Here is a 23,711-nt window from a genome sequence, read left to right as displayed (position 1 = left end):
TGAGCAAGTCAGAGCGCGTCTATGGAAATGAATAAACAGTCGACGTTTCAGGCTGAGACCTTTCTTCTGGACTGAACAGGAAGGGGGAAGATGCCAGAATAAAAAGCTGGGTGGGGGATGGTGGTGAGGTGGATAGTTAGAAGATGATAGGTGATGGCAGGTGGGAGGAAAAGGTAAAGGGCTGGAGAAAAAGGAATGGGATATGACAGGAGAGTGGAACATAGGGGAAAGAGAAGGAAGAGGGGACGGACTGAAGGGGTGCTGATATGCAGGTGAGAAGAGGTAAGAGGCTAGAGGTGGGAATAGACGAAGGGGGGAGGGGTGATGGTTTGTCTGGGATGAACAAACTGTGCTTGTTTTCCTTTGAATGGAGGGTGACCAGACAGAGGGAAACAAAATTGGGAGAGGCTTGGATCGTAGGGACTTCTTACCCTTGACAGGGATATCTATATCCCTGGGTTTAAGATGATATGGAAGAATGTTTTTCTCTGAGAGGGTGGTTGCAATCTGGAATGCACTGCCCGAGAAGGTGGTGAACTCACAGAACGGTTTAAAAAAAACAACTGAGTCACCAGGATATTAATGATTTCAAGCTAAGTGCTGGTAAATAGGATTAGTATAAGCAGGATCTTAATGACTGTTGTGCACCTGGTGTAGGGGTGCAAAGGGCTTGTTTCTGTGGTGTAACAATTAATAATGCTTCACACAAACACAGAAGTACCAAGTGTTTGTTTTTTTAAACAGTTCATACACATAAGTGTATGTGTAAAGTGTTAGTAACAGTTCACTTTTTATAGCCTATGAGATTGCTCTTTGAATAAATATATAAGTGGTTGAATTCTTGTCAGATTTGTGCAAATACCACTCTGCCTTCTGTTATTTCCTCAGACTCAACAACCTGCAGGTTATGCTGTTTGTACTAAGTTGGCAGGGGCTGGTGAAATACAAATTGACGTGAATATTTGCTGTGCAATGCCATCAGCGGGCATCTTTGTTTAGAGTAAGGATTCTTGGCCTATTTTATGCCATGGACCGAGGGATCTTTAACTGAGGGGTCAGAGGACCCTAGCTTGGGAACCCCTGATTTAGCGTAAGTCTCTTATTCTCATTTTCGTTATTTTTTGCAGAAGAATCAAAAGCTGTCAGAGTGCAGATGAATTTTACAGCACCATGGGAAGACTGACTCAGGAGATGCTGGAGGATAATCTGATTGACTGCAGTCAGCTGATGCAGGTCAGTGACCTGGACCCTTTCACCGAGAGTGAATTTCTTTAGAAACATTTATAATAAAATTATCGAGATTTCCTGAGGGTTTCGTCTTTCTGATGTTTTTACAGAAGTCTTAGCTACTTTTCAAAGGAGCATGTTGACTATTTCACTGGAAGTGCCATCCAGGGAAATTCTTAATGAATATATGCTTAGTGACTATTTTCTTAGGTACACCTGCTCATTAATGCTTATCAGCCAATCACATGGCAGCAACTCGATACATAAAAGCATGCAGACATGGTCAAGAGGTTCAGCCATTGTCCAGATCAAACATCAGAATGGGGGAGGAATGTGATCTAAGTGACTTTGACTGTGGAATGATTGTTGGTGCCAGACAGGGTGGTTTGAGTATCTCAGGAACTTGCTGATCTTCTGGGATTTTCATGCACAATAGTTGCTAAAGCTTACAGAGAATGGTGTAGAAAAACCCCCCCAGAAAACATCCAGAGAGAGGCAGTTCTGTGGGTGAAAATGTCTTGTTAACGAGAGAGGTCAGAGGAGAATGGCCGGGCTGGTTCAAGCCGACAGGAAGGTGAAAGTAACTCAAATAGCCACTCGATACAACAGTGGTGTGCAGAAGAGCATCCTTGAACACACAACATGTCAAACGTTGAAATCAATGGGTTACAGCAGCAGCAGAAGACCACGCCGGGTTTCAAGATGTACTGAGTAACGTGGTCACCGACTGTATTTGTAAACACTTAGTAACCTGAACGTTTAAAATCGAGGGGTGGTGCTGAAGGTTTCTTTCTCAGGATGTGTAAATTATCGAATGTCCTTCAGAATGTCGGAAAGAAAATGTTTTCATGGGTCTCACACCCACTTGAGAATTTCTAAAGAGAAATTACTGGATTCATTATCTTAAATGTTCGGGGGGTAGAATTTCTCTAGTGCAATTTTCAAGGAAATCCAAAACTGAGTAACTAGCAGTAATTCTGTCTTCCAGACAACTGCAGAGAGTACATTCTCAGTGATGCCACATGGCATGGAGCACAGGTTTCACTTCCACTTATGTATGTGGAGCACATGAACAGTCTGAGGCTGTCACACGGAAGGATGAATTTTGACCAACTTCAACATTACCAGCCATATTTAATGACTTCTATGGCATCATTCTTCTACTTTTCAAGGGCCTGTTTTACAGATTTATTTAGTGTTCACTCCCATGTGTTCAACTCTTTGCTTGTTTCTTTGTTTTACGATAACAGGCCGTGCTGACCCAACATACCATGTACATCGATGTGACCAATTAACCCCCTGACCTCTATGGCTTTGGAATGTGGGAAGAAACTGGAGCTCGTGGGGATTGTAGTCACGGGGAGAATGTACAAACTCCTTACAGACTGCGGCGGCTGTTGAACTTGCGTCACTGGTGCTGTAATATCCTTATGCTAACTGCTACAGTACCACATCACCCAATGTTTCTGATGTCATTTCAGCCCTTCCGACACCTCCACCCATCCACAATGTACCACCTCCTTCCACATTACGCCACCCTCAACCACTCCCATTGACTCCAGCCTGCCCCACCAAGCGTGCATGTTTCTGTCACGTGAAAAGTCTTGGGACTCAGGGTCGTAAGGTCATTATTAGCAGGGGCTGTGCTTTAAGAAATATTCCACACCACATGTTTAAGTTTCCCTTTTCAGCGCTAAGGCATTTGTGTGCAGTAATTAAACTGGCAATTCTTGCAAAATTGAATTAATGTCAAAATTGCAACCTATTCATCAAGATGATAATGAGGATTTAGTTTTAACTAACAAGTTATCTATGGCATCACAGTCTGAATCTTGTGGGATTACTGTAAGATATCTCTATGCATACATCTAGACTTAATTGGGAAATGTAAAATGCTTGTATTACTATGATATATTCCTTGATTCCCAGCTAGTACTGATAAAGAAACAATTACTTATGTCCAAGAGAGGATGGCATTTGATTAGGTTAATGTCACCGCTGGGCAAGGAATAGCATTCAAAATAACCATGCTGAGTGTCAGGAAGTGTATTCTGGGTCTGCATGTGTTGTGTCTACTGCAGGTGGAGGTAGTCAAGTCTAGTTAAGTTCAATTTATTGTCATTTAACTACAGAATGCCATCAAATGAGACAGTGTTTCTCTGGACCAGGGTGTAAAGCGCAGTAGCACACATAACACACAATAGCTTAGGAAAGAAAGAATTAAATCTATAAATGAGTTATGCATAGATAGTGCATAATTAAATATTGTAAGGCACAGTACAGATTATCCAGTGAACTTTCGAATGCGATGCAGAAGGGAGATAAAGAAGCCAAATGGCCTGAGGGAAGAAACGGTTTCCCATTCCGACTGTTCTTGTCTTTATGTTTTAAGTTTTCTGCCTAATGGCAAAATGTCAAAGAGAGTACTGGATAAATGGATGTGATGATAGTAAGGGCCCTGTGTACCTTGCGCTCCTGATAAGTGCCCTCGATGGATTGTAGGGAGACCTCTATGATCCTCTCTGATGGAGCACTGGCTCAACAAATTGTTCTGTTCTAAATTGCGTTTATTGTGCATTCAGAATCCACCTCTCTTCTGAACCCCAGCAGGTAATGATGAGGCTTTTAAGAGCTTTGCGTCTATGCAGAGTACACGGCTTCCTATAGTCTGAGGTTGGTATGGCTGACTCAATTCGAACTTCAATCTGTGATGATCCCCAGCAGGCTGAGGTTGGTGAAGCTGTTAAAGATTGAGGGAATGTGATAGTGCTTGAGAATGTTAAAAAAAAATTGGCCATACAAATAGAGCACGTTACCTGCAGTTTGTCAATCTAAACCTGCGTTGAGTAATGTAGTCCATTTCATTATCGCAGGAGCTGTGACTCACTTGGTTGCTGCTGTTTGTGTTGGACTCCTACACAGTTTCGTACTATCAATATCAAAGCTAGAAATGATTCCTACTCTGTGTTAAAGTGCAATTAACATTTGAATCAGAAATTTATTCTTCCATCCTTCCTTAATGAGAATATTTATTCCAATTGGCTGAGATGGGGTAAAGATATAGGAAGAAAGTATTGAAATTGCAGTGTTCGTGACCAGTGGAGCAGGCTGTTCAAATGTCCTCTGCCCTATGGGTGGCTGAGAAACAACACACAAAATGCAGAAGGAACACAGCAGGCCGGGCAGCATCAAGGGAGGGAAATGAACAGCCAACATTGAGATGAGAAACATATGTTGCAAAATATATACAATATAAAGCATCTTCAGACTTCCTCATGTTTGTGAGCATGAAGAACTGTCTCACTGAGACAGTGAGAGCAAGGATAAACGAGATCTGTTCTTTAACATTTTGCGACCTGGGATGGAGATTGATTGAATTAAAATGTTTTGCTTCGTGCAATCTGAACCATATGTATATAAGACCAACCCCACAAAAGAAAGCAACACGTTTATTTGAGTGCCTTGAAGTAACTTGCTTTCTTGCTTCATCAGTGTGTTGTGCGTGCCTCAGCCTTTATCACTGTTATCACAAAGCCACCAGACGGGTGTGGAAGCCAGGTCATTGGGTGTAGTTAAAGGAAAGGTTGGTAGATTCTTAATCAGTAAGGGTGTCATAAGTTACAGGAAGAAGTCAAGAGAATACGGTTGAGAGGGACATTAATGATGGAATGACAGAGCAGACTCAATGTGTCAAATGGCCTAATTCTGTTCCTATGTCTCATGGTTTACGAGTGTGATAGGTATAAGAAGTGGGAAATAACTAGCTAGTGAGTATAGTACTCAGACTGCATCTGAGAATGACTGAAATTTATCACACAGAAGAAATCTATTTACCCTATCCTGTTTGTACAGGTATAACAGAGAACAGGGATCTAAATTCCTTGGATGGAATTAGGGACAGCTTAGCTTTAGTCTGCAATGATCATTGTTCATTGAATCCCGGACGTGGAATTTGGGTGCCTGAATAGGAAGTGGTCCATTTTTGAGCAAATAAGCATTAAAAATAAACATCTTTACAGCAATTATAAAAGGACTTGGCTTTAAAAGTAAATGTTGCCCTCAATACCTCAGAGGCATTGAGTTTGTTGTCTTTTGCACACTGGTTGAATGCCCAAGTTGAGATAGATAGATACTTTATTGATCCCAAAGGAAATTACATTGTCAGCATAGCATTACAAATACACAGATATACAAATACAAATACACAAATATCAGAAGAGAAGTAAGAAAGAATAAAAAATAAGTTACCTTAAACAGTCTAACAGGAGGGGATCATCACTTCCCAAGCTACAGGTTGACTCATTATAGAGCCTAACGGCCAAGGGTAAGAATTACCTCGTATGTCGCTCTTTGGAGCAGCGCAGTTGTCTTAATCGATTACTAAAAGTGCTTCTCTGTTGGCATACAGAGAGTGAGAAAGATTATCCAGAATTGCCAGGTTTTTCTGCAGGGTCCTTCGTTCTGCCACAGCCTCCAGTGTGTCCAGTTTGACTCCTACAACAGAGCCAGCCTTTCTAATCAGTTTATTGAGCCAGTTGGCATCACCCGTGTTGGTGCCATTGCCCCAGCACACCACCACATAGAAGATTGTACTGGTGACAATAGACTGGTAGAACATGTGAAGGAGAGGCCTGCATACTCCAAAGGACCTCAGTCTCCTCAGGAAATAGAGGTGATGCTGACCCTTGTACACAGCCTCTGTTGGTGCTCCACTCGAGTCTGTCATCCAGGTGAACCCCAGGTGCTTGTAGATCCTCACCACGTCCACATCCTTAGCATCAATAGTAACAGGGAGCAGTGCAGCTTTAGTCTTCCTAAAGTCCATCAGCATCTCCTTTGTCTTACTGATTCAACTGCAGATGATTCAACTTGCACCATTTGACAAAGTCCTCCACCAGGGCCCTGTATTCATCCTCCCATCCGCCCTTTATACACCCAACTATTGCTGAGTCATCAGAGAGTATCTGCAGATAACATGACTCTGTGTTGTATCTAAAGTCTGAGGGATACAGGGTAAACAGGAATGAAACAAATACAGTCCCTGTGAGGCCCAAGTGCTGTTTATAGCCATGTCTGACACACAGCTCTGAAGCCACACAAACTATATGGTCTGCCAATCAGGTAGTCTATTTTCCAGGATACAATGGAAGTGCCAACCTACTTTGAACAGAGTTTCTCCACCATCCCTCCCCCCCAGCAATGAGGGCTGTATGGTGTAGAAGGAACTTGAGAAATCAGAAAGCATGATCATCATGTACTGCCCTGCTTATCCAAATGGGAATAGGATCTGTTCAGCAGGTAGATGACAGCATAATCGACTCCAACACACTCCTGTTGGGCAACCTGCAGGGGATTGAAGGTTGATCTGATCAGGGGTCGGGTGTGAGCCTGGACCAGCCTCTCTAGGGTCTTCATGATGTGTGAGGCCACTGGACGATAGTCATTCAAGACTTTTGCTTGGCCCTTCTTGGGAACTGGGATCACAAATGAAGTTTTCCACCCTTTCCAGGCTGAGACTCAGATTGAAAATGCACTGGAGAACTCCACACAGCTGCTGAACACACACCTTGGTGCAGTCTTTCATTGATTCTGTTATGATTATTATTCCATGGGTTTATTGAGTATGCCTACAAGAAAATTAATCCCAGGGGTTTTATGTGGTGACATATATGCACATTGATAATAAATGTATTTTGAAGTGATACACTTTGGAAGGTCAAATGTGAAAACAGTACAGGGTGAATGGCAGGATTCTTATTAGAGGGCTCTTGGGGTCAGTGTCCATTATGCCTCAAAGTTGCCATGCATATTGGTAGGCTGGTTAAGCAGCTGTTGGTATGCTGCCCTTCATTATAATGTGAGGCTTTATAAGGCATTGGTCAGACCACACTGGAAGTATTATGAGCAGTTTTGGGCACCTTATCTGAGAAAATATGTGCTGGCATTGGATCGAGTACAGAGGAGGCTCACAACAATGATTCAGGAAATGAAAGTGTCAATGCATGAATGAGTGTTAGCTCTGGGTCTGTACTTGCTGGAGTTTAGAAGAATGGGGGGTGGTGAGATTGCAAAATAACCCATCAAATATAGAAAAGCCTAGATAGACTGGATGTGGAGAGGATGTTGTGTATGGCGGGTGAGAGGACATAGAGGACAGACTCAGAATAGAGGGACATCCATTTAGACCAGAGCTGAAAAGGAATTTCTTTAGCACAAGAGTGGTGGATCTGTGGAATTCTTTGTCATAGATGGCTGTGGAGGCCAAGTAATTGGATATATTTAAAATGAAGGTTGATACATTCTTGATTCGTCAAGGTGTCAAAGGTTACAGGGAGAAGGCAGCAGAATGGGGTTGAGAGGGATAATATATCAACCATGATGAAATGGGGGAGCAGAGTCAATGGACCGAATGCCATAATTTTGTAAATACGTCTTACTAGACAGGGCACTGAGTTCAAGAGCTGCGAGGTAATGTTGCGGCTCTATAAAACTCTGGTTAGACCACACTTGGTTTTGTCTCCTCATTATATGAATGATGTAAAAGTTTTAGAGCGTGCAGAGGAGATTTACCAGGATGCTACCTAGAACAGAGAGCATGTCTTATGAGGAGAGGTTGAGTGAGCTAGGCCTTTTCTCTTTGGAACAAAGAAGGTTAGAGGTGACTAAAGGAATGTTATTGCTTTTTTAATTTAATATTATCCGGCGTTTTCTGTTCCTGAAGTTTATTTGCAATGATGGCAGCTATATCCATCACCAGCAAGTCAGTAAACTATTCAGAGCTTGAAAGGAAGCACTGCTTCTTCATGGTAAATGGCAATATTTTCAAAGAAGGCAGATGAATGCCTGTTGGGCATTTGGAGCAGCCATCAACTTATCAGCTTCTGATTGTTCTGAAAAACAGTGAAGAGCTGCAGTCGTGTACAAGCATGTAGCTCATGTTACAAAACAGTCAAGGTTAACTCTTTTTAAATGAAGGATTTACTGTGCTTATCCAAATAAAGTCAGCATACAATTACTTCACTGAAGAACTTGAGAAAGTGTATAATGGTAGAAAATAGATCCATTTGAAAACATGTTTAGTGTAAGTATAGAAAAAAGTGTATTAATTTGCTAATTCAGTCATAAGTGCTGAGGTTGTTTGCCAACCACCAAAGGAAGGTGATATCATCTAGTGTTATTTTTGTTGTTTTTTTTACTTAATAATTATGTAGTGACAAGGCTATGCTCATTGCCTGAATACAGTCGGCCCTCCTTATCCGCGGGTTCCGCATGCACAGATTCAACCAACTGCGGATCAAGAAAACCCGGAAGTTCTCTCTCCAGCACTCGATGTTTAAGCATTGTTCGCCTCGCGTCTCGTTCGGTCGCTACTTTGTTTCTGTGAAAACATGGCTCCTAAAAAATAATTAGGTGGTCAAAGCAATTCCTCAAAGGCTAAGAGGGAGCGTAAAGTGCTATCTCTCACCGAAAAAGTAGAAATCTTAGATCTTTTGAAAAGTGGCGTGTCACTTGCCGAAGTGGACCTCGGCCCTCACCTTGCACAGATCCTGACTTGAGTATTATTGAGCCTCTTCCAAAGTGTCCTTACTCCCTAAACAAGACAGAGTAAGAACTATTCACATAGCATTTCCATTGCTTTAGGTATTATAAGTACTGTAATCTAGAGATGATTAAATGTATTACTCGTTTGAGCATTGTTCATCTCATGTCTTGCTCGTTCGCTACTTGTGTTGTAAGCGAGAGGAAGGAGTTTAAGGCTAGTAAGGGATGGCTGTCCAGCTATGTAAAGTGCTGCAGCCTCAAGAACTTAAAGATCACGGGGGAATCGGCATCGGCTGATGCCAAGGTGGCATCAGTGTTCCCAGAAGCGCTACGATGGTTGCGTCTGTACTGAACACGTACAGACTTTTTTTTCTTGTCATTATTCCCTAAACAATACAGTATAAGAACTATTTACATAGCATTTACATTGTATTAGGTATTATAAGTAATCTAGAGATGATTTAAAGTATACGGGAGGATGTGCTTAGGTTATATGCAAATACTACACCATTTTCTATAAGGGACTTGAGCACCCGTGTTTTTTGGTATCTGCAGGGGGTCCCAGAACCAATCCCCCACGGATAAGGAGGGCCAACTGTACAATCATTTGACCCCCATCACCCAGGGCATGCCCTCTTCTCACTGCTACCATCAGGTAGGAGATAGAAAAGCCTGAAGACACACACTCAGTGATTCAGGAACAGCTTCTTCCCCTCTGCCATAAGATTTCTGAATGGACATTGAACCCATGAACACCACCTCACTCCTTATTATTTTTATTTTTGCACTATTTATTTAATGTAACTGACTTTACTGTAATTCAGATTTTTTCTATTGTGGATTGCAATGTACTGCTGCCTCAAAACAACAAATTTCACGACATATGCCAGTGAGATTAAACCTGATTCTGAAGTAAAGTTGTCCAAGTTGTTCCTTCCATAAGAATACAAAGAATTTAGGAATCTGCAGGAGGTTATATTTACTCTCTTGGTGTGCCCATCTGCAAGTAGAAGATTGATTCAAAAGCACACTTTGAGTGTGAAGAAACAATAAGCAATTAATACCAAACTTTTGGAGGAGTTCAGTCTGATGAGCAGCATCTGACGAGGGAAAGAAGTGGACAATATTTCAGATTGTGACCCTGCATCAAGACCGAGAGTGTAAGGGGAGATGCTGGTATAGATGGTAGGCGATGGGTGGAAGCTACAGAAGGTTGTAAAATTAGCTCCCTCTCGGGTACTAGCCGTAACTGTATCCAGGACATCTTTAAGGAGTGGTGCCGCAAAAAGGCAGCGTCCATTACTAAGGACAGGATTATTGAAAAGCTGCATACGGACACAGATGGTCAAACAACCAATATGCAAAACACAACAAACTGTCCAAAAACCAAAAAAAGTAGAAAATAACAATAATAAAAAATAAATAAGCAATAAATATCGAGGACCTGAGTTGTAAAGTCCTTGAAAGTGAGTCCAGAGGTTGTGGAATTAGTTTTGTGCTGATCTGAGTGAAGTTATTCACACTGGTTCAGTACTCTGGTGGTTGAGGGTTAATAACTGTCCCTGGACCTAGTGTTGTTGGACCTAAGGCTCTTACAACTCCTTTTGTAGTTTAGGGTCTGTGGATTGATTGTTTTTTTTTAATAGTTTGCTGTACTTGCATTCTTGAGAGTTCAGTTCTCCAAATATTTCAGGAAACCATAAAAATGCCAAATCACACAGACAGCACAAAAGAACACCTCCTGGCGCAAAATTACGGGCAGTGAATGTAGTCCCGATAAAGTATATTTAGCAGAATTGCTAGTAGTTTTGTTTGCTGCTTGTGAAGTGCCACCATGTCTTGCCAACACCATGATAAGGTTGAGGAATTTAAGGTTACTGACCCACTCCACCACTGATTCCCTGTTGAGGACTGGTTCATGGGCCTTCTTACTTTTCATCTTCTGCTGCTTCTCTCAAGTACCTGCGTCAAACATTTAAACAATAAACCAATATGCAGTGGAGCTTCTAAAACAAAATATTCTGATCTGATATGTCAGCGTGCTGGGTTGCATATCGTATAAGTTTGCAATCACCCTGGAATACCATGTTTCCTTATTTCTTTTGTAGACACTTTACTCAATGGCACCATTCCCTTTCCCACAACTGGCTGAACTGAGGGAAAAATATACTTATAACATCAACCCGTTCCCAATCCCTGTGAAGCTCTCTGAATCACAACGGTAAGTAAAGCTTTCATTCAACTAGTGATCATAAAACATTTAGGTACTTAACATTTAGATAATCAATATATTCTGTGTATAGATGTTATGATGAGTATTTGGTAATTCATCAGGTTTATCATTAAAATTGGAAATATTTCAAAGTGTAATATATTTATAGGGGTTTGTTGAAAATGTTTCTGCACCATTGGAAACTGTTTATGTCACTCGTGGTGTCGATACATACATATACAGTACAGTATAGTTTTGGGCAGGTGGGCTTGTCAGCCTCGGACGGTAGTCTGCCTCAGGGGTGGAAAACTTTGATTTTAAACCTCCGTTGCCTTGCAGCCATACCCACCCTTGGGAAAGGCTTTGGGAGTAAACCCCAAGGAAAAAAATCTGGAACAGGGGCCCCTAAGGCAGTTTGATGTTGTTTACAACTTCACTCTGGCAACCTCTGCGACGACACTGGTGCCAAGCTGTATCGGTGCTTGTCCTTCCCTTGGACTACATCAGTGACATGGAGAGGGGGAACCCGCTGCGTGGACAACAGCCGGTTCTTCAAATCTTCCCACCCAGGCTTGCACCCTGGATGGAGAGGACACAGTGACCTGTGTGTTTTGCTCCTCCAGTGTAATTTTAAACAATAATTGATTTAAAAGTGGATCAAAACTGAAAACATCATTTCTCGAGGCCCTCTGTTGGTTGGGGTTGACCATAAGTGTTATGTGCCAGCTGTATGATAAGCAAGCCAGGGCAGTAAGATATGGAGAGCAAGCTGTTGCCCATGTAGCAAGCTCCCCTCCCCACGCAGCTGATGAATCCAAAGGAATGGCAGAGACCGATGCAGTTTGGCACCAGCGGCATCGCAGGAGTCGCCAGTTAACATTGAACTCAATACAGGACAGACACCAGCTCCAGATTTTTCCTCAGGATTCACTCCCGAAGCCTCCCCATGAGTGGGTTTTGCCGCAAGGCAGCAGAGGTTTGAGATCAGAGTTTTCCTTCCAGATGAGCTGCTAACCCATGTCTGATGAGTCCCGTCTGCCCAAAGTGACTGGCTTTGAGGTGCCAGTAACCCGCCTTTTCCTTGTCTCCTGTCAGTAGACACGGTTCTGCTGGGTTTAGTAGCTAAGCCATACATGAAGGCCAGAAGCTGGACTTTGTAGTCAGAGGCTATTTAAGGAGCATGCCATTGGGAGCAATTAGTAGGTAGTGGGAGCTTATCCCTACTGCCTCCCTCAGCTATAACAACCTTAAAAGAACCTATTACATCATTACTTAGTTCTTCACTAAGTATAACTTGTAATATGGATGTGTTCTAATCTCTTTTTGTGCTGTTTGCTATTTGTATCTGTTTTTATTGAACTGGACTTTCTTTCTCTCCCATAACCCTCAATCCAGGAATCTCAATAAAACCAAAGACAGCGATGAAGAAATCGATTTGGACGATGAAGATGCAATAACTTCAGCAGTTGGTTGTCTGGGACCGTTCAGCCTTCTTGTACCGGAATTGCAGAAGTATCAGAAGCAAATCAAAGGTAATCTGCAATGTATATTTTCATGTGCTTTTTTATTGTTTTTTTTGTGGATGAAGAGCATTTTGTTAGAACAACCCAACATGGCATTGCTCAGGAGCAATCCCGAGAATGGTAAATCTGGCTCACTTCTCTTCAACACACAAGCAAGCGTATGCTGCTCTGTTTTGCTTCTTTCTGGAATGGACTTTAATTATCCATCACCTGTTGACTCTTACCAAATGTATTTTTTAATTAAATTGCTTGCAGGAAAACAACACATTTGCCACACTTATTATTCTTGGCATGGCCTTCTGATTGGCAAGAATGCAGGCCATACCCCGGTAATGTACAGGGTCTGTTTTTACAGTCAAATTTTCTTCAGAAGCACTAAATTACACAAAAATCACTTCATATGGTAATCACATCTGTACCCGATTATAATAAATGGCGTCAAAAGCACATAATTTTTTTTAAATGAAGGAGGAAAATAGTTCTCCCATTTGAAGGAATAAATGTATGAGCATGCATTGAGGTTTTTAACTTAATAATGTTATGGGAGTTTGTTTTATATGTAGGGGTGTCCATAAAGCAGATGTTCTGAACCTAGGAATACTCTGTAACTGCAGCAGATTCTGTTGTTGTGGGAAGTATCAGCTGGCTGACTAACTCTAGGAAACACCTCCTCTTGGATTACTTTGGACTCATCCCAAGTACTATGTATCCTGCACTGTATTAGATGTGAAGGGTTAATTTACATTGCACTCTGCACTCTTGAATTCACACTACTGTAAATAAGTGTTTAAAAAAAACTTTACTGCGTGTTGGTCGTAACGGTGTTAATGTATGCAGCTGGATTCTCATGTTAGTTGCAGCAGAGAAGCAGAATTCATCGGAGAAGCAGCATGGTAGCATAATGATTAGCACAATATTTTACAGTACCAGCGACCCGGGCTCAATTCCTGCCGCTGTCTGTAAGGAGTTTGTACATTCTCCCCGTGACTGTGTGGGTTTCCTCTGGGTGCTCTGGTTTCCTCCCACTGTCCAAAGACATACCAGCTGGTAGGTTAATTGGTCATTGTAAATTGTCCCATGATTAGGCTAGGATTCAGTTAGGGGTTTGGGACAGATTGGCTTATTCTACACATATCTCAATAAACAAACCAATGAACTCAAGAAAGTCTGCAGGTGCTGGAAATCCAAAGCAACACACACAAGATCAGGTCAGGCAGCATCTATGAAAATAAAGACGCAGTCGACGTTTCGAGCTGAAGCCCTTCTTCAGGGGGAAGTGGGGAAGAAGCCAGAATAAAAAGGTGGGGGGAGGGGAAAGAGGCTAGCAAGTAGGTGATAGGTGAAGCCAGGTGGGTGGGAAAGGTTAAGGGCTGGAGAAGAAGGAATCTGATAGGAGAGGAGAGCAGACCATTGGAGAAAGGGAAGGAGGAGGGGACTGGGGGGAAGTGAGAGGCAGCTGAGAAGAGGTAAAAGGTCAATCTGTGGAATAGAAGAGGGGGGAGTTTAAGTAAACTCGGAGAGACTCTTAGCCTAGGGTTTGACTAACCTAAACTGTGTAAAGGATATTTCCAACCATTATATCAATTCAACTTGCTTCAGGGTGGTAAATTGCTTACAATTTGTTGGATCTCTTTCACAGAAAGAAGCACCCTGAAGTGGTGAAGCAACAGATGACAGTTACCAGTAGATGGGGACTTTTATTCCCTTGTCAGGACACAGGCACCAGAGTCTAGGCTCACATTTGTTGTGCATTCCTAATTCCTTATTCCCTATGATATGCGTTGGTGAGCGGCTTCTTGAATTGACGTAGTCCTAGTGATGGCGCTCTTACAGTGCAAGTTGGCAGGGTGTTTCAAAACAACCTGGGGGGGTGTGGGTTCTTCTCCCTTCCTTCTCAGTCCTGGTGAAAGGTCTTGGTCTGAAATATTGACTGTTTACTCTTTTCCATAGATGCTGCCTGGCCTGCAGAGCTCCTCCAGCATTTTGTGTGTGTTGCTTTGGATTTCCAGCGTCGGCAGATTTTCTCATGTTCAAAATATTTCTATTCAGTTGAGTTGCTCACTGTCATTCATTGTGTAAGCAAAGATCTGAGGCCACTATTACTCAGCATTTAAAATCTGTATTGAAAGTTTAATTTCCATATACCCAGTTAATTTCTAATAGGTGAAGTGCTTAAACATGCCTTTATAAAGATAGTTATAAATATGTAGATTTGCTTTTAATCTTGTTAATCCAGTTTTCTCATTAGTACCAACTTGTGTTCATATGTGTTACGTGGAAACAGGTGCACGGGTTTGGTGAGTGAGGCAGAAGACACTGACTATGAATAAGCATATTTATTACTTATTTACAAACAGTAAAACATGGTACCAAGTATCTAAGTAACCCTCCCCCACCCCCCAAGTCACTGAACTACAAAGCTAAAAATCAACAGATACTTTGCTAAGAGTGCATGAGGGCCCTCCTAAATCTGGAGCATTCTTCCCCAACGGTTCCTCAGCGCTGGTCGCGTCCTTCGTGAGAAAACGAGTGCCTGGAAGACAAAGGCAAGGCGCCTGAAACTGGACACCGGTGCCATGGCAACCAATGGGAAAGAGAAGCTGCATCTTTTAAATGGGCCAATCGATGTCCAGCAGAGTAGAAATGGCCTTTGACCTATAAGTAAACTACCCCCCCCCCCACACACACATGACAATGTGCAACTTGTACACTACAAGATTTGATGTCTTTATTAACCCTTGTCTGTTATCTGAATGAAACAGATGCCTCACATATTATTGGTTTGTCTTTCCATTTAACCTGCGGGCATATGTAATACGAGATCTAATGTTTAACATGAAACTCTAAAGCCTCTCCATGTTCTGATTTATGGTTCCTGTAGATCAGCAGGATGAGCAGATCCTGAAATCGAGTAACATTGCCGAGCTCAGCCCTGGGGCGATCGATGCAGGCCGGAGTGAGCACCAGTCTGTTTTTAACAGCATGATGATGGAGCGTATGACAACTGACATCAATGCGCTGAAGCAACAGTACATTAGGATAAAGAAGAAGCAGCGGCAACAACAGGCCCACCTCATTTTCATCAAAGCAGGTATTGTATCATCCAGAAGCATTTCCAGAATCATGCTCCTTTCCTCTTCATCTTCCCTCGAGGAGGATTTGCTTCCACTCTGGTAGTATAGGGTTCGGAGGTGGCTGTTGAGACCGATGTGAGATTCGTAAATGAGTGGGGCAGAGGTTGCTTGGTGGGGTGGATAGATTGAGAGGTACTCTGCTCTTCCTGCCATTTACCTGTGCTTCTGGTGCCATGTTAAATGCTGCTTCTGCATTTTGAATGGTTTTGGGCCAGGGTTCCCCATGTGTCAGTGGGGGAATTACACTACTTGAAGCTGACTGTGAGAAATCTTCAAATTGTGTCCTCTGTCTATCTGAGAACCCTTGCACAAATGGAGCTGGGAGTACATACAACATAGAAAATTACAGCATATTACAGGCCCTTCGGCCCGCAATGTTGTGCCGACCATGTAACCTACTCTAGAAACTGCATAGAATTTCCCTAGCGCATAACGCTTTATTTTTCTAAGCTCCATGTGCCTATCTATGAGGCTCTTAAAAGACCCAATTGTATCCACCTCCACCCCCATCATCGGCAGTGCAATCCACGCACCCACCACTCTCTGTGTGAAAAACCCACCCCTGACATCCCCTCGGTGCCTATTTCCAAGCAGCTTAAAACTATGCCCCCTCATGTTAGCCATTTCAGCCCTGGGAAAAAGCCTCTGACTATTCACACGATCAATGGCCCTCATCATCTTATACGCTTCTATCAGGTCACCTCTCATCCTCTTTCGCTCCAAGGAGGAAAGGCAAGAGTAGAGTGTCCTTAATGACAATCTGGTGTCAAACCTGCAAACAATATGGCCTGTCCACCATGAACCTTGTTGCTTTGGGGAAGACGCACAGTGCAAGACATCAGAATCAGAATCAAGTTTAATATCACCGTCATATGTCCCAAAATTTGTTGTTTTTGCAGCAGCAGTACAATGTATATAGGTTCAATGTCCATTCAGAAATCGGATGGTGGAGGGGAAGAAGCTGGTCTTGAATCATTTGAGCGTGTGTCTTCAGGCTTCTGTACCTCCTTCCTACTGGTAGCAATGAGAACAGAGCACATCCTAGGTGATGGGGGTCCTTAATGAAGGACAACGCCTTTTTGAGGCATCACTCCTTGAAGACGTCCTGGATGCTGTGGAGGCTAGTGTCCATCATGGAGCTGACTGAGTTTACAACTTTGCATCTTCTTTCGATCCTGTGACAGTTGGCAGTAAAATAAAATCGTGCTGCTTAACGCACTAATTATCAGTTAGCAGAGAAACATACAATTGGAGCAAGGTCATCATTAACTCTAAAACCAATTTAATATCTTAAAGATTTTGTATCAATTTACCAGCAATGCAAATTCTGTGAAGACTAACTCATTTTTACAATTTCAAAATGTTGTGTTTCTTTTATTAGGAACAGAAAATGAAATGAATCCTGGGATCACCCCAGATCCTAGGGACCAGATGAATAATACTATTGAAAGAAGTTAGTGTCTTACGATTTTATTTTTCATTCATGGTTTCTCCATAATGCACTAATGTACTGAGGCACTAAATGTACTAACACCCTTGTGTAGATTAATGTTTTTATTTAATTATAATGTCATCTTCTACTTATCAGCAACGTGGTATCTTTTTTATAGAGCTGGTTGTACCAGCAGAATAAATATCAAAGCCTACTAAAATTACAACATAAGTGCCACAGATATCTCTTCAGCTTTTCCAAGATGATGAACACCAATACAGCAGATCCAAGGGGTGATAATTAAGAAAAATGGCAACTGCTTCCCTCTATTGTTATTGCCAACTCTGCTGTTATGAGCGTAGTTTCATAAGGAAAGTTAGTCCAAAAATATAATACATTTCCGTTGATAAATTGGCAAAGTCTGTCACTTCTTCAAAACTATACTTTAACATATTTAAATTGTTTGAATTTTCATGGAAGAGTGGTACTCTTTGCACTTCTTCATCTTGATGCAATGTCAATAACTCTCGGAGACGGGAGGTGTACGATAGGCTTTTATTAGCTGCAAGAGACCACGATTAGCAGCAAGAGACCACCACACAACATCCTGGAGACTGAGGGAGGAGCAGTGCCTCCAATCGCCTTTATACAGGGGTCTGTGGGAGGAGCCACAGGAGCAGTCAGCAGAGGGGCATGTCCAGACAGGTATATGTAGTTCACCACACATCTGCAATTCTCAATCAAATCCTTAAAGCACCTCGGGCATATATAGCCTCTCTTATAATTCAGCTTCCTGTTCTACGTATGCACTTGTCGTTTGTTGCACGTTCTGTCACGGAAGAGTATTAACAAGCAAGTATTTCTTCACTTTTTTCCCATTCCCATGGGAAGCTTGGTCTCACCTTTTGACTTTTCATCTATCTAAGCCTGGCCAGAATAGATGGCGATCAAACCGACTATCTCGCCACTTTTGTTTGAAACTAGAGTGATGCAGATTACAACAGAAAGAAACATTCTGCATCTGTGCAAGATAAAGCATTTGTCAATAGCCTTTTAAGTGTTTAACACCATTAATCCCACTTTTTCTGATGAAAAGTGTAAATGGCAATCTCGTCAAATAACTGCCAATCATATTAAACAAAAATCTTTCTCTGCAATTCTATCTATTGTGAAATGGTCAAAGGTCCTGAAACTTGGAAGTTATAGGAAAAATCACAGTCTATTAATCCCAATCCTGATTAATAAACCTTAGTCACTATTTCTATAGCACTCAAACTAAATAATACTTATGAAGGAGATAAATATTTAATGAGAAAAGAATTTGTTTCTTCATGGTATGATATATTTAGGGGTTGATCACAAACAAGAAAAAAATTGCAGATACTGGAAATCCAAGCAACAGAAAATGCTGGAGGAACTCAGCAGGCCAGGCAGCATCTATGGAGAGTAGTACAGATGATGTTTTAAGCTGAAACCCTTGGAAAAAAAGGATGAGAAGACAGAGTAAGAAAGTGGGGGGAGGGGAGGAAGAACCACAAGGTGATGGATGAAACCGGGAGGGGGAGGGATGAAGTAAAGAGCTGGGAAGTTGATTGGTGAAAGAGATACAGGGCTGGAAAAGGGGGAATTTGATAGGAGAGGACAGAAGGCCATGGAAGAAAGGCAAGTGGGAGGAACACCAGAGGGAAGAGATGAGGTGAGAGAGGAAAATGGGAATGGTGAGGGGGGGGGGTCATTAACAGAAGTTTGAGAAATCAATGTTCATGCCATCAGAACTGGAAGTTTGAGACGCAGATCGGAAGACAGCTTTGCCAAGCACCTGTGCTTCATTCACCAGAAAAAGCTGGATCTCCCAGTGGCCACCCATTTTAATTCCACTTCCCATTCCCGTTCCAACATGTCAGACCATGCCCCCCTCTCTTATCATGATGAGGCCACACTCAGGTTGGAGGAACAACACCTTGTATTCCATCTGGGTAGCCTCCCAGACGGAATACCTCGATTTCTTGAACTTCCAAGAATGCCTCTTCCCCTTCACCAGTCCCCATCCCCATTTCCCATTCTCAACTTATCACCTCCCTCTGGTGCTCCTCCCCCTTTTCTTTCTTCCATGGCCTTCTGCCCTCTCCTAGCAGACCCCCTTCTCCAGCCCAGTATCTCTTTCACCAACCAACTACCCAGCTCTTTACCACATCCCTACCCTTCACCCCCAGGTTCCACCTATCACCTTGTGGTTCTTCCTCCCCTCCCCCCCAGCTTCTAACTCTGACTCCTCATCTTTTTTTTTCCCAGTCCTGAAGAAGGGTCTCAGTCCAAAATGTTGACTGGACTCTTCAATAGATGCTGCCTGGCCTGCTGAGTTCCTCTAGCATTTTGTGTGTGAAATTTCGGGGCTGAATATTTTGGAGTAAATAGCTTTGTTTCAGTGATGTGCGTACCCATTTACTTGTAACTTTTTATTTACAATTAGACTGGGATTTGTCCGTGAATAACATATATGGACTTGTGATTATAGCTCTTTCACACTATTTAAATGCAAACCGGTTTAATAATTGTTTATTTTGTGAGTAAGTTGATAAACAAAAATAGGAAATGCTGGGGATACTCAGAAGGTAGGGCTGTGCCTGTGGGAAGGCAAACTGAATCCAAGTATCAGGCTAGAAACTGACCCGGAACATTTGCTTAAAATCCCACAGACGCAGCCTGACCTGCTGAACGTCTTCCAGAATTTTCTGCTTTTGTTTTAGGTTTCCAGTTTAAAAATTTAAAAATTTTTCCAATAAACTGATCTCCTGGTTTGATTTCCTTCAGTGGATTGGGCGCCACTGTTGGAAAATGCATTTCATTTAAAAAAACATTTCCGTCTGTTGTCTGGATTAGGTGTAGATAGCCCATGGGCTAGACCTGCAATGTAATTGTTTCACCTCTGCCCCAAACTCACGAAAGGATCACTGAAATTTTAATTTTCTTTGCTATATATATGTGTGTATGTGACCTGTCAAGTGTGCCTGCTAGGTGGTTCTGGGTTGCAGAGAGCAATATGTGCCCACCAGGATCTAGGCTAACGCGAAACAATATGCAGTCAAGGCTCATCCAAAACTTGTTAGGTTACACCAAAATCATACGGTGAATAGGTAATTTATTGCCATGATTTTTGAAAATTGTCGTTCAATGTGAACTTTGTGTCTCAACTCTGAATGCTTTGGAAGAAATGTGGTCCAGAGAAAGAGGCTGTGACTGTCTCTGTCATTATTAAGCTGCTTTTTTTTATCTTTATTGTATATTTCATAGGTGAAGGATCTGCCGGCACTATTCTGCCTTCAGCAACCAATGAAACCCCAATGATGAATCACTTACTTCTTGGGAAGAAACTGCAAGTCACTAACAGGATCACAAGGAATGCTGTCCTTCATGTGGCTGAGTCAAAGGCCCCACACGACGATACAAAGTCAAAGCTAAACTCGCCGTGGCGCACGCATGTCCGTGTGCATCGAAAAAACCTTGCACGGACCAGGAACCAGCTGAGCTACGGTGACACCATAGGGCTAATGGAGGAACAGGGCCCGGTCATAAAGGAGAAAAACACAAAATCAGTTGAAGAGTCATCCCTCAGCTCAGCAGAAAGTGCAGACACTGAGGCTAAGGGTGTTGAAGACCGAGTATTGTCACAAGGAGATGGGGAGACTTCCACACCAGTTTACAGGGATAATAATGACAATGTGACTGAGATTCAGCATCAGCTAAAGTTGCTGGATTTAAGCCCAACTGACACAACTGCAGCGAAGCCCCCCAGTCCTTCACCAAGTCAAAGGTGGTCTTCCGATTCTTCAGATTCTGACAAAGGGGTTTCAGATTCAACTCACAGAATTAGCACTGTGAAGTCTCAGACATTTAGCCCATTTCCCAACGTCAAACCACCCCGGAGATCGGCAGCGGCAAGAAATTTAGGTTTATACGGCCCAACTGAGCGGACCCCGACAGTCCATTTTCCCCACATGAGCAGAAGTACACATAGTTCGGGAAATGGCAAACTGAACAGGGCCAGGAAGGAGTGAACATGTCAGAGGCATTTAGTGATTACTATTTTGTTATAATTTATGCTTAAATTAAGATGTTTGAAGACACTTTATATCATGTGCAGTGTTACAAAACCTACTACTTGTAAATAACACATTAAAAAAAGGTCAAATTCCAAGGTATTGTTGGATTAAATCCGTTTTCTGGAAGACAAACTAATTTTAAAGCCACTGCCATATAATATTAATGGACAATTAATGGCAAGCCAAAAATTATGAATGGAAATTCTTAAATTTATCACAATTATTGTCCTGTCTATTCCTATTGTATGATGTGACAATAAACACTGCTGTTTACAATTTTAATGTAAGATTCTTTTCCCTATTTAGACATGAAAGATTAAAATCTCAGAATAATTGTGGGTTCGTACTTGTTACAAAACTTGTCCAATATCTGTTCTGCTGCACATTCAGCTTTTCCAGGTGCCTCCAAGAGAAAATTTGGGACTACTTTTAAGAATCTGCTACAGGTAAAGAGCTGGTGAAGAAGGAATCTCATAGGAGAGCAAAGTGGACTATAGGTGAAAGGGAAGAAGGAGGGGCAACAGGGGGAGGTGATCGGGACTAGCTAGAGGATAGAGGACTTTTGTGGAAGTACAAGACCATGCTTACATTTTTGCTGGTCTCCCGGGATATTGCTTTGACATTATGTTATTCCAGACTCTCTCAAGCTCTCTTCTAGACCATTGCAACAATGGAATCATATTTGATCCTGCGTCACCTTGTGGGCCATATTTCTGCACCACCTCCAGCAGTGTTTAATTCTGTCCATTTCCTGTTGAAAGCATCATCCTTCCATGGAGAGAAATAAACAGTCAATGTTTCGGGCCGAGACCCTTCATCAGGATTTGATAAGGGGTCTCAGCCCAAAATGTCAACCATTCATTCCTCTCCATAGATGCTGCCTGCCCTACTGAAATCCTCCAGCATTTTGTGTGTGTTTCTCTGGATTTCCAGCATCTGCCCAATCCCTTGTGCTGAAACTTCATTCCCACCTTGTTTACACCTGGTAGCTTCCTGTCCCCTGTCTGTTCTGAGTCAGGTCCCGGAGCTCACATTCCGCATCAGGTGAAGACTACATTTTGGACTGAAATTTCTAGGCCCTGCCGTGGAAATTCTCCAGTGTTGGAAATGCTGGCATTTTTATTTTGGAGGGTCAGCTGTTGAAACAAATTTCTGCCTGCACTACCACTGGGTGGATGTAAAAGGACTTGTAGCAACATTTTAGGAAGCTACCGTGATGGTACTAGCCAATAATTGTGTCCCAGTAAATGTACCTAAACCTCAACTGGTCTTGTACTGACTTTCACAAAATCCTCTACCTTCTAACTAATCCCTATCACCTCCCCCTGGTGCCCTCCTGCTTCCCTTTCTCCCATGGTCCACTCTCCCCTCCTATCGCATTCCCTCTTCTCCAGCCCATTACCTTTCCCATCCACCTGGCTTAACCTACCCCTCTCTAGCTAGTCCTCCTTCCCCACCCCACCCCCATTTCTTTATTCTGGTGCCTTCACCCTTCCTTTCCAGTCCTGAAGAAGGGTCTTGACCTGGGAACTTCCAATGTTTATTCTTTTCCATAGATGCAACGTGATCTGTTGAGTCCCTTCAACATTTTGTATGTGTTGCTCTGGATTTCCAGCACCTGAAGAATCTTTCGTGTTTACAAAGTCCTCTTGCCTGCTTCTCCAACACTGCCCCATTTCTCAACCGTAGCCTCCCAACTAGACAATGGATTGATTTTTGTACCAAGTTCTCATTTTTGTTTATTCTCCAGCCTCACTCTCCAACCTCTGTTCAATCCACGTTCCTTTAAATCTCGTCTCTTCAGCATTCCTGATTTTGGCTATTCTATCTTAAAATGCAAAGGTCTACTGGTTTAGAATCCCTTTCTTAAATCTCTCCACGTTGTCATCTCTCTTTTATTCTTTAAAAAACCCTTAAACCAACTTCTTCGGTTATCATATTTTTTATTTCCCAGTCTCTGTCAAAATTTGTTTGCTAACTTACCTGTGAATCATCTCTGATAATGAGTTCACTATCAATTATTACGGGAATTGGGCTCGTTTTAATGTTTACTGGGTAAATGCGTCACTTAATGAGGTATTCAAAGTGAAATTTGTCTTTGTTCACTAGTGCTGAATGTGTAATATGATACAGATTATGCAACATATTCCAACTTCGACATCTGTTCCTGTTGACTCCAATACAGTGGCAGCCAATCGGCATGATAAATTGGTGATTCTGAGCAAGAATAACTTCCTGACAGCTGAGCTTTACAAAGTAGGAAGATTCTGTGGAAGTTGCAGCAAGGTAAGGGTTAAGATAATGGCCAGTCAAGTGAAGTCTTTGAAGAGCACATCTTCCCTTTGCACAGCAAGGGACTGGAGCCATTTGGCATGCGGAGACAAGATGAGGATCTAATTGAAGAACACAGGCACATGCATCAATTAGGGGACAATTACTTTACTAACTTTAAAATATGATTGGTTGTTAGCTTGTAGTTTCTATTGACTTTTAACACCTGTATTGTGAATGGGGATTTATCTTCCAAATAAGGATTTTGAA

At 42.3% G+C, this 23,711-nt stretch overlaps 1 protein-coding gene across 1 annotated transcript in view; it reads left to right on the top strand.

Moving 5' to 3' along the window:
* The window catches only part of LOC132398658 (TBC1 domain family member 30-like), a 70,162-nt gene extending 48,710 nt beyond the window's left edge, over nucleotides 1–21,452 (top strand). Inside the window, exons 9-14 of the mRNA XM_059978383.1 lie at nucleotides 1,128–1,233; nucleotides 10,878–10,990; nucleotides 12,377–12,513; nucleotides 15,386–15,595; nucleotides 17,020–17,091; nucleotides 20,362–21,452. Of these exons, the coding sequence (XP_059834366.1) occupies nucleotides 1,128–1,233; nucleotides 10,878–10,990; nucleotides 12,377–12,513; nucleotides 15,386–15,595; nucleotides 17,020–17,091; nucleotides 20,362–21,125 (1,402 nt within the window). The 3' untranslated portion in view covers nucleotides 21,126–21,452. The remainder of the gene's footprint in view (nucleotides 1–1,127; nucleotides 1,234–10,877; nucleotides 10,991–12,376; nucleotides 12,514–15,385; nucleotides 15,596–17,019; nucleotides 17,092–20,361) is intronic.
* Nucleotides 21,453–23,711: the final 2,259 nt, after the last annotated feature.

The sequence above is a fragment of the Hypanus sabinus genome, chromosome 8 (assembly GCF_030144855.1).
Source record: "Hypanus sabinus isolate sHypSab1 chromosome 8, sHypSab1.hap1, whole genome shotgun sequence".
NCBI classification, from domain to species: Eukaryota; Metazoa; Chordata; class Chondrichthyes; order Myliobatiformes; family Dasyatidae; genus Hypanus; species Hypanus sabinus.
Note: the sequence above shows the minus strand (reverse complement) of the source record. Positions and strands in the feature narration are given on the sequence as shown.